The following is a 13,538-nucleotide window of genomic DNA, read 5'->3' as shown; positions in this document are numbered from 1 at the left end:
AATGACCTAGACAGTTCTGTCTTAAGGGGTGTTTTAGTCATTTTCTCATTGCAGGGCAAATTTATTCAGGGAGTTTTGAATGGAATGTGAATTATGCCCTGTTCATTTTAGATTATGACAAACGATTGCTGGCCCAAAACCTATCAGTAGGCTCTAAATTAAACATATTTCTGAGCCCACTAATAGGTTTCCATCAAAGAGAACATCAGAGAAGAAGGAGCTAAATCATTTCTAGTTTTGTTCATCATGGAAGCTGAAACTAAAATCCTTGGCAGTTAGGCAACGAATTTCATCCTCTAAAATGAACAGGGAATTGGAACAGAGCTGTCATAAATTGCCTGCCTGGGATTCTTCCTATGCTTGAAAAAGTAGTTCACATTCCTGGATCAGGAAATCATGCTATCTGGAAGCCAAATCCCGATGGGTCCTTCACCATTAAAACAGCTTGGGAATCCCTTCGAACCCATCATCCTAGAGTTCCATGGTTCAGAAGCATCTGGTTCCATGGCCATATCCCGAAGCACAGTTTCGTAGGATGGCAAGCCATTCTTAACAAGCTAAGTACTAGAGATAAACTGTCCTACCAGGGTCCCTCAAGAGATATTCACTGCCCATTATGTCTGGTTGAAAAGGAAGACACAAACCATCTGTTTTTTAAATGTGCCTACTCCGCTTGGATCTGGAGATCCGTTCTATGGAGATTCAACTACAAGAGAAAACCCCTTCATTCTTTACAATTGGAAGAGGAATGGATTAGGCAAACCACTAGGGGGAAAAACCAATCAACAACTGGGCTTCGGATTGCTTTCAATGCCTCCATCTACCACATTTGGACTGAACGAAACATGAGAATTCATGAACAAAAATTCCAACACAAGAAATCTGTCCTCAATGAGATTCTCCTTCTATTATCAGAACTAGGTGTATCCATCTTGGTCTAAATGACCTCCCTTCTTCCAGAGCCTAGAACCTTCAGCTCCCCCTTTTTGTGAATGTGATTGGTCCAAAATTTTGTCATTGGTCCCCTCCAGATACAGGCTGATGTAAACTTAATTCTAATGCTTCTTTGGTTGGAGACCTTGCTGCTATTGGAGGGCCTCTGAGAGATAATTATGGAGTAACCTTATCTGCCTTCTCCTGTTAGAATATGTGGGATCCAACGGTTGGATTGGGTTAAGATCTCACCGTTAGATCATCTTGGAGGTAGATTAGGTAAGTTGGGTAAACGAGGCAACTAGATAAATTAGGCAAGTGGATTAGAAGAGGCATGCAAGAGAGTTTAGGAAAGTAGATTTGATTAGGTAGATTTTATGAGGATTATTTCCTACTATAATTATCTTGATTCCATTCCATGTTTTATCATGTAAGTGCTCTATATAAGCACACAGATCCTCTTGTAAATACATCCAAGATTAATAGAAATCTTTGAATTTTATCATCTCCATTAACTGTGCTGCTGCTACAATCCAAGAGTTAGAAATTGATGCAATATTCTATGGTATTAAGCTGGCAAGGACAAAAAACATAACAAATCTTTGGATCGAATCCGATTCTCTCCTTGTAGTTAACACCATTAGAGGCCTCATCCCCTGCATTTGGAAGAAAAAGCACATCCTGCACCAGATAATATCTGAGCTAAATTTGTTTCCAGAACTGGAGCATATCCCATATATGGAGGGAAGCGAATAGAGGTGCCGATTTCCTATCCAAACATGACTGCCCGATCAAAGGAAAAGACATCCCCAAGCAAAGCCTTCCAAAGGACCTTTTATCTATCTGCAGTGAAGACTTCTCTGGGAAAATATATACTAGATATTGAAGTCGCCAGGGCCTCCCCCTCGACTAGTATCTCTCTTGATCTTGTGCTCCTTTAGCCTTTTTATTGTTTCATTTCAATGTATCTTCAAGGGAGTGTGTTCCCTTCCATCAGTCTGCTTTGTGTAGTCCTCCCTCTGTAATCCATTTTTTTTAATTATATCTGGTCGGGGTCTTGCCTAACCCCAATTTACCTACCAAAAAAAAGAAAAGAATTTCATCCTCTATGTCCACTGGTTTGCAAGTAGAATTCCCTGTGTTTATTCTCTGATCTGAGTCTTAAAGAATTGATCGTTTCAATGGGATTCTGTTCCAAAACATTTAATACCAATAATTTGCTGTTATCTAAAGGCTCACCATTTTTGCTTGGCCATCAACTTCCTAGACATGCTGCTTGGGATAAATGCTTATGTTCCAGCCGATCTTAAAGGGGTATTTTGCTTTATTCTTGTGCATCATGCTGGCATGCTACACCAAGTCACTTTAATTCAGATTAATTAAATTTCTGGATGTGACTTTTGAGACTCAGAGCTTTTTGCGTGCTTGGTTATTTGAACCATGTACTTCAACCGTTAAAAATTGCCCATTGGTAGATGTGACTGGGCATAAGAATTACGAAACCGCAAAAATTGCATGCCTTGGGAGACGGAATTTAATGGACTTAAGGACCCGTTTGGATACCTCATATATTGGATTTGGATTTGGAATTGAGTTTCGAATACAAAATGAATAGATCCGGCAGCTCATGTTGAGGGGGAGAGAGAGGCAAGGGGTTACTTCCTAATGGAGGGGAGAGGTTGAGGAGCAAAGAGGGTGAAGGAAACTGCCAGATCTATGGATTTCCAATTTCTTATTTGCACAACATATTTGGAAATCTGATTTTTTTCACCGTCAGTCGCTGAATTGGAAATCCAAGAATTTGATCCAGATCCAACTTACAACGCAAAAAGGGCTCCAAATGTGAGAAATCCAAATCAAATTCTTCTCTGCATCCAAGCGGGCCCTGATAGTTAATATGTTATTGGATTTCACTTGTTTTCAGGATTCATAAGTATATTCTGATACAAATGCTTATCATAAGAATCAAGTGAAAATTAAGTTTCTAAGTCAGGCACTCAAACAGTTCAGTGTTCTTAGTTCAGCTTAGAGGACATTGAATTGCAGGTGCTGGTTACAATTGTTGTGTGGAGGCTTTCTAAAATTACTTGGAATTCTGAACTTTCACAGTAGAACCATAAATTTGAAGGATCCTAGGATTACTGAGAACCTGTAAACCCAATTAAGAGCATGATTCTTGAGCATAGTTAAGTTGAATGTTGCTATAAATTGGAAGTTGACTGTTAGTGCTTAGTGGACATTCACATTCATCGGAAACTCCCTTCAATTGATTCCAAAACCAGTGTAGAACCCATTTTTGGACTAGCCTTGACAAATCCTACTCTTCAAAGACTTGGACAAGCCCTGCAAATTTATACTGCATCACTTGGGACCGCCGAAAGTAACTACTTTCGTGATTCCACCATGCATCCATAGTTTGCAACACCACAAAATCGGATTCCTTTCTAAATTGCAAAAGGTTATGCAATTCTGAATCGAATAATCAGTTTTGGGGTCGGAAATGATTCTCAAAATCCATCCAATTTGTTTCTGCTTATGACCTTTGGCACGGATGTAGGGAGGTGTGCTTAGGTGGAGTCCAGTTTGAGCAAATTATCCGAAAATGGGTTCCTCCTCCTAGGGGTTTTTTCAAGCTAAACTTAGATGGATTGAGCTTGGAAAATCCTGTCCGCAAGGGTGGGCGGTCTTTAAGGGTGGGCGGTCTTTTAAGAGACAAGGAAGGTGTAATGAAGTGGGCGTTCTCTGGGCCTATAGAAACTGAAAATTGTAATGAAGCGGAGGTCGGGGCGGCCCTCCAAGGCATAAAATTGATTGAGTCGTCCATCTTGGAGAGGGTGATAGTAGAGGGAGATTCCCTCATTGTAATCAGATGGCTAAAGGGTAGCAGTTCACCTCCTTGGCGGTTTTCCCCTTGGATAAATGAGATCATGGAGAGGGTGCGGAGTAGGAGTCTCATTCCATCATGTAAAAAGATCAGCAAATTCAAAAGTAGATAGGTTGGCAAAAGGAGGAGTCGTTAGAAGGGAGTTAGAACTCTTTGATTTTCTTCCCTCCTGAGGGAGTTGTATGCTTTCCTTGTTGCCTTCTTCTCTTCTTTCTTTTTTCTCTTTCGATGACCTGCTCGATTAGCTTTGTATATTCTTTCCCCTTCATTAAAGACACATTGGCGTTAAAAAAAATGATTCTCAAAATCCAAATCGAACAGCGCCTTAGGAAGGAGTGTAAGAGCACATTTGGCTACCATGAATTTTTTCCATAGAATATAGCTTACCCAATCTGGGGCGGGGGGAGGGGGGTGTCCGCCCCAAACCCACTTGGAGAAATTAATTTATCATGAAAAAAATTCATGGTTGCCAGACATGGCTTAATTGAATTTCTTTTTAGCATTGTTCTGGGAAAATGTAAGTGGGACTGAAGTCCGCCCACTTCCATTAGTGACAGCGATTGGACCTAGGTGTTTAACACTACAAAATCGAAAATTGGGAATTACAGTGGAGCTCTGGCCTTGAAATGAAATGGGGTTTGGGTGAAATCCAATTCATATTTTAGCAGAAGAACAACCCTAGAAGACCCAAGGTGCACCCTTCGACTCCCCTTGAAGCGATATTGGAGCCACAAATAACTCAAATGTCATCCACTACAATACAAACTAGGGAAGCCTTGATGAATTTTCCATGACTGCTTTCAATGTTTCATCATATTTATGATATTTATAATCAACAAAAATGGAATAGAGCATTCCTTTATTGTCACCATTAAAAGGTTTGGTTTCTTTGGTAAGCAATCAAAATGGAATATCCATTAGGAGGAGATTATCAAAACAACAACATAAATCTCGATGAAAAGGTTTATTCGAGTTCACGGACAGCTTCCCTTTAATGACTTCGGCCCCGGATGAGGGATCAAAGGGAAAATATTTGATAGCTCTTCCTTTTCCCTGTTGTGATTGAAATGTATAAAATTCACAACATTTGTAGGGAAAGATGACCAGAGAATAGTAAAGGATACATGCCTGCATTTTGAAGTATTTATTTCTCTGCATCACCGTTTCCTTTATCTCCCAATCCTCCTCCCCATAGTCTTATCCTATCCTCAGCGACAGACGCCTGCAAAAGAATCCAAATTTCAGTAAAAATTAAGTATGTTAGTCCAATATTTCTTCCAATGAATACCATTCAAAAAATATATATATTTCTTCCATTGAGTGACAAACATTCCCAAAGAATCTAATTTCTCAACTAATCTCATTCTAATTACCTCTTTATTCCAGTTTGTCCTGTAAATCATCCAGAAAAGGACAAATGTTTGCAGCAAAGTGCCTGAAAGCATTCCATACCAAATTCCCTGAAAATAAATCAAATATTAATCTAAGTCATGTCACTGTAGAATCAACATGATCCTCATGGCATAACCAACAATCATGTATACTTAATCTTCCCATGTTAATTCAATAATCAACATCTTGGTCTTTATAGTTCTTTGGATTAATGGTTAGATAGTTGCTCGTTTGTAGAATTTATAATTCAACTGGGACTCAATCAATAGGATATTGGAAAAAATAAAAGAGAGAAAATAAGTGTAGTTATACCCTGACACCCATGTTCATCTTGTAACCCAAAACAAGACCCAAGGGAATGCCAAATATGTAATAGCATCCAATGTTCACATAAGCAACTACTGCTTGCCAACCTGCTCCAATGGCTACCCCTGCAAATACAATACACATCCATCAATAACCAAGACAGTCTTCTTCATCAAGGTTTTAAAATTTTGTTTTGACCACCAAGGAAACAGAAACATTTTGCTTTTGTTTGAAAATTTCGGTGGAAATCCGGTTGAATCATTAAAAAATATGCCAATGATAGAGTTTAAAGATAAAATTTCAGGAAATTCTAACACACACTTGAAAACCATCACATAAACAAGCGAACCATCCATGGTGGTTTAACAAGATTGAACAACTCATGACATGTGCTCTCACACATGTCTGATTATTCATTGAATACTACATTTCACATGTAATTCATATAAATAATTATAGATAATAGATACACGACATTTTACATGCAAGGGAAACCGGTTTGTGAGCTCAAGCTCATATAGCTTATATTAGCTCGAGTGCCACAAACACATGGGTCCTACATTTTTTGGGGTGTTCCAAAGCATTCATTTGGAAGACCTTTACATAGATAAGGTGGGTACAAAAAATCAGGTCCATAGGATCATCCTAACCCATCCAAGAGTGGAGGGGAAGATGGACAGACACTGTTTGTCGACAAATCTGCCCATTTTTGCCCTCCAATTTTGAAGGGGTAAGGATGATCCAATGAACCTGATTTTTGGTATGCACCCTATCTATGATGGGGCCTTGCACATGAATGGTTTGGATCACCACAAAAAATGTGGGACCCATGTGTTGGGGCACTCAAGTGCATATAAGCTTATATGTGCTTGACGCACGAACAGTGTCCCCTATATATAAATATAATTATGTAACACATACTTTATTCCACAAATGTACGCATGGTATTGATTTCGGATCATTTCAATGGGATTGAAACCAAAAAAATTTGGTTGTTTTGTGTCGGTTCTAGTGGAAATTTAAAATCATATTATTCATTGGCAAAGAACAGAATTTCGTATATTGGAGAACCAGATGATACCTGAGAGAACTGGTTGTACATTGTTGATAATGATGGAGGTTGCAAGCAATGGTGTGAGCTCATAGACAAGCTCTATGACTTCTTCACTACTTGTGAATAGAGATGGGTATTGCTTCCGGAAGATAATGAGAACGAGAGAAATTAGAAGACCAATCATGAATGAAGTTATCACTACCACCACTACTGAGAACTTTGCAGTCTTTGGATGCCCCGCTCCGAGTTCATTTGATACCCTCACACTGTATGAAGAAATTCAGTTAAAGAGTTCCTTCCAATGAGGATTTATCCAATTGAATTACTGTTTGTTAGATACAAAGCTTGTGGGGAGTGCATATAAGGAGTGTTTTAGTGTCTGTGTAACAAACCTTGTGGCTGCGTTCGATCCTATGGCCACCATTATTGCCCAACCCAATATGTTCATGCTGCCCATTCAACTAGTCATTAGTGAAACAGTACATATATTGTCGAAAAAAAATGAAGGGATTGAAGATGGCATAAGGTTTTTTTCAGTTTTGTGTCTTACCATATGGATAGGCCATCCACTGCGATTTCTGCGTTCTTGAGATATCCAGCAAAGAGGATCAAAGCCATGAAGTACCACACCTCGAGGCTGCAAAAAATAATATATTTTTCAATCAATACACTAATTACTTTGCTTAAAGCCCCATTATTTCTTCCTTCGATGTAAAATGGGCGTAACACATATTTTATACATGGGGCGTTAAGCGCATTTTATGTCGACAGAAATAGAGCTTTAGGCTATGTTGGGTAGCCATGACCTTTTTTTCATGATAAATCGGTGACTCAAAGTGGGGAGAGCCGTGGGAGAAGGTGAGAGGATTGGCCGGAGAAGGGCCCTTAATAGATCACGTCATTTTTAAAGTTTCCATTGATTCCTCCTAAAGATTTCATTTCAATTGGAATTTCGTTATTCGGTTGAGAAACTGAATTTGGTTGCACTTAATGACGTGGATCTATTCAAGGGCCCTTCTTTAGCCCTTGCATAAAGAGAGCCCTTGCATCGATCATTCCTCATCTTATTTTGAGTATAGTTTTTTGTATGCCGTTTTCCTTAGAAGGTACATCTATATTCTACAATAAGAAAATTTTGGTGGCCAAGGACAAGTGGTTATTTAAAACCTTATAAATGTAAAGAAAAAACATGTCAGAGGTTATCTAAAACCATATAAATTTAAAGAAAAAATCTCGAGAGTGATATTGATTTCCGCAAAAAACTTTCGATGCATCCAAAGTTTGGTTCAAATAATCCATTTAAATGGATTTCATTGAAACAGATTCCGACATTCCACACCCCCCAGGACCTGTCTGGATACCTCAAATTTTGTATTTGGATTTGGAATTGAGTTTTCAGTACAAAATGAATAGATCTGCCAGCTCATATTGAGGGAGACAGAAAGGGAGAGGGTAATTCATGCTGCAGGGGAGAGGTTGAGGAGCCAAGAGGATGAAGGAAACTGCCAGATCTGTGGATTTCCAATTTCTTATTTCCACAGCTTATTTGGAATCTGATTTTTTTCACTGTCAGTTGCTGAATTGGAAATTCAAGGATTTGATCGGGACCCAAATGTCTACGCAAAAAGGGCTGCAAATGTGAGAGGTCCAAATCAAAATCTTCTCGGCATCCAAACAGGCCCTTAACTCTGCCATTTTGTTTCAAAAAAAAATTAACAAAATCAAGGAGGCAAAAAATGACACCAGGGCGGAGTTAAAGGGGGGAAAATGTCGGAATCTGTTTCCCATTCCAAAAGTTGGTAATTTGATTCCACTCCGGCCGGAATGAATTTTTTATTAGATTTTTTGAATTAAATTTTGTATTTTAATTTTTTGGCGTTATGTTTTATGGGGAATCGGAATAGGAGTCAGACTAGGATGCTGAATCCTATTCCTGATTCCTGCAACCCAAAATTCCAAACGCAGAGGTTTTAAAGTACACAGGAAACTAACACACACAACGTGGAAACATAATTAAATTGAATTAGCTACATAGAAATCTACATTATTTAGTTAATTAATAGTTGAAGGGAAATTAACATTTATAATTAAGGTTTTAATTAACTTGGGACTTTTCCAAGAACAAGAAAGTTCTTCCAATTTTATAGTACAGATAGACAGATAATTTGTAATTATAAGGTTTTAAATAATTGACTCATTCAACAAAATCCAATACAAAAATCCCAAAATCAGGCGGTATTTGGTCTTAATCGGCAGCCACACCTTTAGTTTTGACCGATCACATGTTGGGTGGGGAACAATAGGACAGTAGTGCAGCTATCAAAACAAGGGAGTGCAGTATACTTGTGTAGAACTATTTAATAAGTTAGGAGTGTAATTATCAAAACAATAGAGTGCAGATATAATTTTATTCAAATTTTTTACCTGGGCCAAATCTTTGATGGGGATGGAGGAGGAGACCAAAAGAAAGAAGAACGGAGGGGACTGGTATTTACTATATAGACACCCAAACTTTGGATTTATACGCATGTTAGTTTGTCGTTTGTGTCTTGGGTCAACTAAAAAAAACTTGTAGAAGGAAATTGAATGAACAAAGTACAAATAGGGTCTCGTCGGAGACCTTCTGAAATTATTTGCATGTGTAATCTTAGTTGCAATAATTTTGTATGTCTATTAATATTGGCACTACCATGTTCTAATAATTGCACAAACTCAACTTGTTTTTTCTGTTTTAACTGGCTTGTGAGTTGTGATAGCATTTTGGGAACTGTGACAGCAGTTTAAATAATAAAATACAAGATGAGTTAGTGTAATTGTCAAAACAGGGTAGTCCCAATATTAGTGGCCTTTTCTAATAGGGGTTCTTGTAATTTTTATTGAGATATAAATGGTTTCAAAATAGGAATTAATATGAGGGATGCAACTCGAGCTGGGTTGGGTCAATCCTAGCCCAACCCCAAGGTCCCAAAACCTCAACCCTGACCCGACCCAACTTGAGCCTTGGATCAAAAGGGTCAACCCTAACCCACCTATCTTTGATCTCTCAGCTCCAACCCCCAAGTACCCAACCCATCTAACCTTTTTTTTTTTTTTTTTTTTTCAAATTGGGCCAGGTTGGCTCTAATTGGGTTTGGGTTGGCCCAAGGTAAAAAGTGAAAAAATGAAAAAAAAAAAATCCATAATCCGAAGTATTTGAAAATGCACTAAATTGATAAAATTAGGGGGATGGAGCAGGGGCGAGGTTGGGTTGGGTTGCCCAATGGCTCAACCCTAACCCAACTCTAAAAATTAAATTAGGTAGACTTTTCGCAACCCTAACCCAATGTAACTTGAAGAAATGGCAACCAACGCGACCCAAATTCAAGTTAAACCAGTCAGGTTCTGGCTGTGCCCGACCCAATTTGCTACTTAATATTCCATCTGCAAATAAGATTAGATTCAAATAGTCCAATTACCAAAAAGGTAAGGGGCCATTTGGATATGCGGATTTTAGAATTCGGGATTTCTTCAAAATTGTAGCTAAGAGACAAGAGAAGAAGTTGTACCAGCCGTCTTTTTTGACTTCTCACTCCTCCTTTCCGACAGCAAGAGAGTAGCATACTTCCCATTTTTCCGGGTTTTAGAAATCTTAGGATGCAGGAGAGATTTTTAAAACCTGAATTTTTTATTTAAAATCCAAGAAACTCTGTTAGGACAGCCGCGTATCCAAACGGCCCCTAAATGATATTTCCACCTCCTTTCTCCCCATTTCCACCCCCTTTTATTGATATCCCACCCTATATTCTCACCATTTCCCCTTTTCTGTCTTTCCAAAAAAAATCCAAAACGAGGTGGAAATATCATTCCCTTCTGTAAAAAGAAAAAAAGGCCGTTCACCATGGATCTCCCAATTTAGTCAGCATCTTACGTGGAGTGCCCATATCAATTACCAATAACAGCTAAAATTAGTAGAAAACTCACCATAACATAACAGCCGAGGCAAGGGAGAGCTTAACAAATCCCCACAAGTTATGAAAAGCCTTCCACGAGAACCCAGACCATGCCCTCCCACACGTGCCACTAAAAATGTACACTAGCTGGGTCACCACGATCAACCACCATGAAGTGTTCAGCACCACCGCGGCCCCCACCAGGCCCCACCCAAGCTTAAGCATAAGCAACCAACTGAACAAGGTGTGGAGAAGAAGAACCACAGCCGCTATTATAGCCATAACCATCATTTTGCTTTGTGATTGCAAGAACTTAGCTATAGGAAAATTCATGGAGTACGCGAACAATTGAGGGATCATCCATATCGCGAAGGTCCCCGCGGCTTTGGATATGGCATCAGTTTGACCAATAAGTTTAAGTAAATCCGTGGCGAATATGTAGAGAAAGCATAGGATGAGAGCTGTTGTATTGAGTATAACCCAAGATCTTTGCATGTAGACTCCTAACATGTCTAGTTGTCCTGCTCCAAATGCTTGTCCACATAGAGTCTCTAGGGCACTTCCCATCCCCAACTGCGGAGAAACAAATTATTCTTCATTTGAAACAAGGTAGATGTAGAGTGAGGTAGACAGTCCAGTAAACAATCACAAAACTTAACTAGGTCCTTCTTGGTTTCAATAAAAAATTAGTACAAAGTACGCGAAAGAGAAAAATTAATCATATTGATTACTCATTTGATGATTTAGATCCTTCTTATATTCAAAAAAATATTCTTTATTTGGAACAAGGTAAATGCAGAGTGAACTAGACAGTCCAATCAATAATCACCAGCCTTAACTAGTTCCTTGTTCAATTGGGTTCAATCAAAGAACAGTCAAATCTATACAAAAATACCCAAAAGAGAAAAATTACTCATTTGGGGATTTAGATCTTACTTGGATTCAATCAAAGGACAGTCAAATGATTACAAAATCACCTAAAACAGAAAGAAATTATCAATCTAGGGATTGAGATTTTTCTTGGGTTCAATTGTGTTCAATCTAAGAACATTCAAATCAATACCAAAAAAATAAAATAAAAAATCAATAAGTTAGATTACCATGACACCAAAGGAGAAGCCGGCGATGACGGAATTCTCAACGGAGACGGCGGCGAGCTCGAGAGTACCGACATGGCCGGCGAAGAGTTGGGTGATGGCTCCAAGGGAATATTGGCATACAGAGGTAAAGATTGCAGGGCCAGCCAAAAACCAGAGCTTCTTAGATTCCACAGAAAACTCTTTAAAAAAATCTCTAGGCCCTTTTATGGACTGTATATCTCCTTCTCTTGTAAATGAAGAAAGAGCAATATTTCCATTTTCTGAGTTTGAAAGTAGTGGCTCGTTTCTACTCTCCATACTTGGTTTGAAGAAGAAGAGATAAAAGATGATGGTTTTAGACTCTCAGGCCTTCATTTTAAGAGAAAGACAAGTCTTTTTTTTTCTTGGGTGAGATTCTTCCAAGTAGTGAAATTGAATTTTCTTTGATTTTATTTTTTATAGATTTATTACTATTTTTAAGAGTCCTAACTGCATACGCAGCTTTATAAACAAGGAAGTCTGTAAACAATATGAAACGTACAAAAAGAATCCAAAAAAATTGTTAGAATATGTGGGATCCGACGGATGGATTGGGTTAAGATCTCACCGTTGGATCATCTCGGGGAAGATTAGGTAAGTTGGGTAAACAAGGAAACTAGATAAATTAGGCGATTAGAAGAGACAAGCAAGAGAGATTAAAAAAGCAGGTTTGATTAAGATTATTTCCTTCTATAATTATCTTAATTCCATTCCATGTTTATCGTTCTACGTAAGCACACATTCATCCTCTTTAAGATGCAAATTTCAACTACCGTTCGTTTTTAGTTTGTTAGTAGAAAAGAATGTTTATTCAGTGAAGACTGGTAGATAGATTATCGTTTACTGGTTGAGTTTTTCCTCTCTTAATGTTATTTTCTGGTGTGGGCCTGATAGGAGACCTCTGTCGAAGCCATAACCTTCCAAGAGTATGAGATTTTGAGTGTTTGAAAAGTTTGTTTTAGTACAAAATGATAAGGATGGAAAACGACAAAAGAATCTCAGCTCAGGGTTACTTTCCGACAATCTGAGTAGTTTATCTCTATATTGATTTTCCTGCACTGGGTGTTCATCTTTCAGAGGACAATATCAGGACCCCATGTGTTTTGCTAGCCAAATTTGCGGAAAGACTCATTGCGGCTGGCTTTTTCACATGTGAGAACAGCCAGCTCAAATGAATTAAATGAAAAAATAAAATCAGCCAAACAAGTCAACCTGTGTGGCTGTTCTCACATGCAAAAGCCGGCCGCGAAATGGCTTATTGGGTAGGGTTTTGGCGTTTTGGTAACAGTGGAAAAGAAATTTGACACATGTTTTCATAAAGATTGAAATCTCAAAATACCTGTAAAAGTCTGAAAGTGGGATTTGCTAGGGACCATCACACAAGTCATTTCGATGTTGCATGAGAGAGCAGGCACCAAAGATGGATTAAATGATCTTAGCCTATAAGGACCCTCGCAGAAGTCATTTCGCAGCCAGCTGTTGCATGAGAGAGCGACCACCTAAGATGAATAAATGCATAAGACAAAATCTAAGCCTATGTGGGCTGCTCTCTCATGCAACAGCCGGCCTGTGAACTATACCTTCTGAGATGGTTCCTAGCAAATCCCTTTTAGAAAAAAATTATTATTATTTTCTTCGTACCCATTAGAAAACATTTATTACATATTCCAGAATACCAACGGCCAATAAATGAAGACAACAATCCACAAGGCACAAGCTATCGAGAAAGCTTCGCAGTTCATTTTTGAAGGAGAGAGAAGTAGTTAACTTTATAGAAGATTTTGTCTATATGTTCTAGATTGGATTACAGCTACGGGAAATGGGTTCCACAGGCATTTTAGGAGGGGGTTGAATCAGTGTGTGTGGGGTCTCCCACTTGAGACCGTGGGACCCAATTAATAGACATACAATTTGACCCAATA

At 38.6% G+C, this 13,538-nt stretch overlaps 1 protein-coding gene across 2 annotated transcripts; it reads right to left on the bottom strand.

Moving 5' to 3' along the window:
* Positions 1 to 4,601: 4,601 nt before the first annotated feature.
* LOC143860729 (protein DETOXIFICATION 29-like) lies at positions 4,602 to 12,052 on the bottom strand. 2 transcript variants are annotated; one of them, XM_077371533.1, is made up of 9 exons: positions 11,599 to 12,052; positions 10,530 to 11,071; positions 7,120 to 7,206; positions 6,962 to 7,018; positions 6,597 to 6,835; positions 5,522 to 5,640; positions 5,191 to 5,277; positions 4,946 to 5,039; positions 4,602 to 4,870 (listed from the first exon to the last, which is right to left on the bottom strand). In XM_077371533.1, exons 1-8 carry the CDS (start codon positions 11,893 to 11,895, stop codon positions 4,962 to 4,964), a joined length of 1,506 nt encoding a protein of 501 aa, XP_077227648.1. In that variant the 5' UTR covers positions 11,896 to 12,052; the 3' UTR covers positions 4,602 to 4,870; positions 4,946 to 4,961. The 2 variants fall into 2 exon arrangements, with proteins under 2 accessions (XP_077227648.1, XP_077227647.1); XM_077371532.1 differs by having other exon boundaries at positions 4,602 to 5,039.
* Positions 12,053 to 13,538: the final 1,486 nt, after the last annotated feature.

Source organism: Tasmannia lanceolata, unplaced genomic scaffold (assembly GCF_043159265.1).
Source record: "Tasmannia lanceolata isolate RefF3 unplaced genomic scaffold, GAP_Taslan_0.1 ptg000037l, whole genome shotgun sequence".
Classification (NCBI taxonomy): Eukaryota; Viridiplantae; Streptophyta; class Magnoliopsida; order Canellales; family Winteraceae; genus Tasmannia; species Tasmannia lanceolata.
The sequence above is the reverse complement of the archived record's forward strand: the minus strand, read 5'-3'. Positions and strand labels throughout refer to the sequence as shown.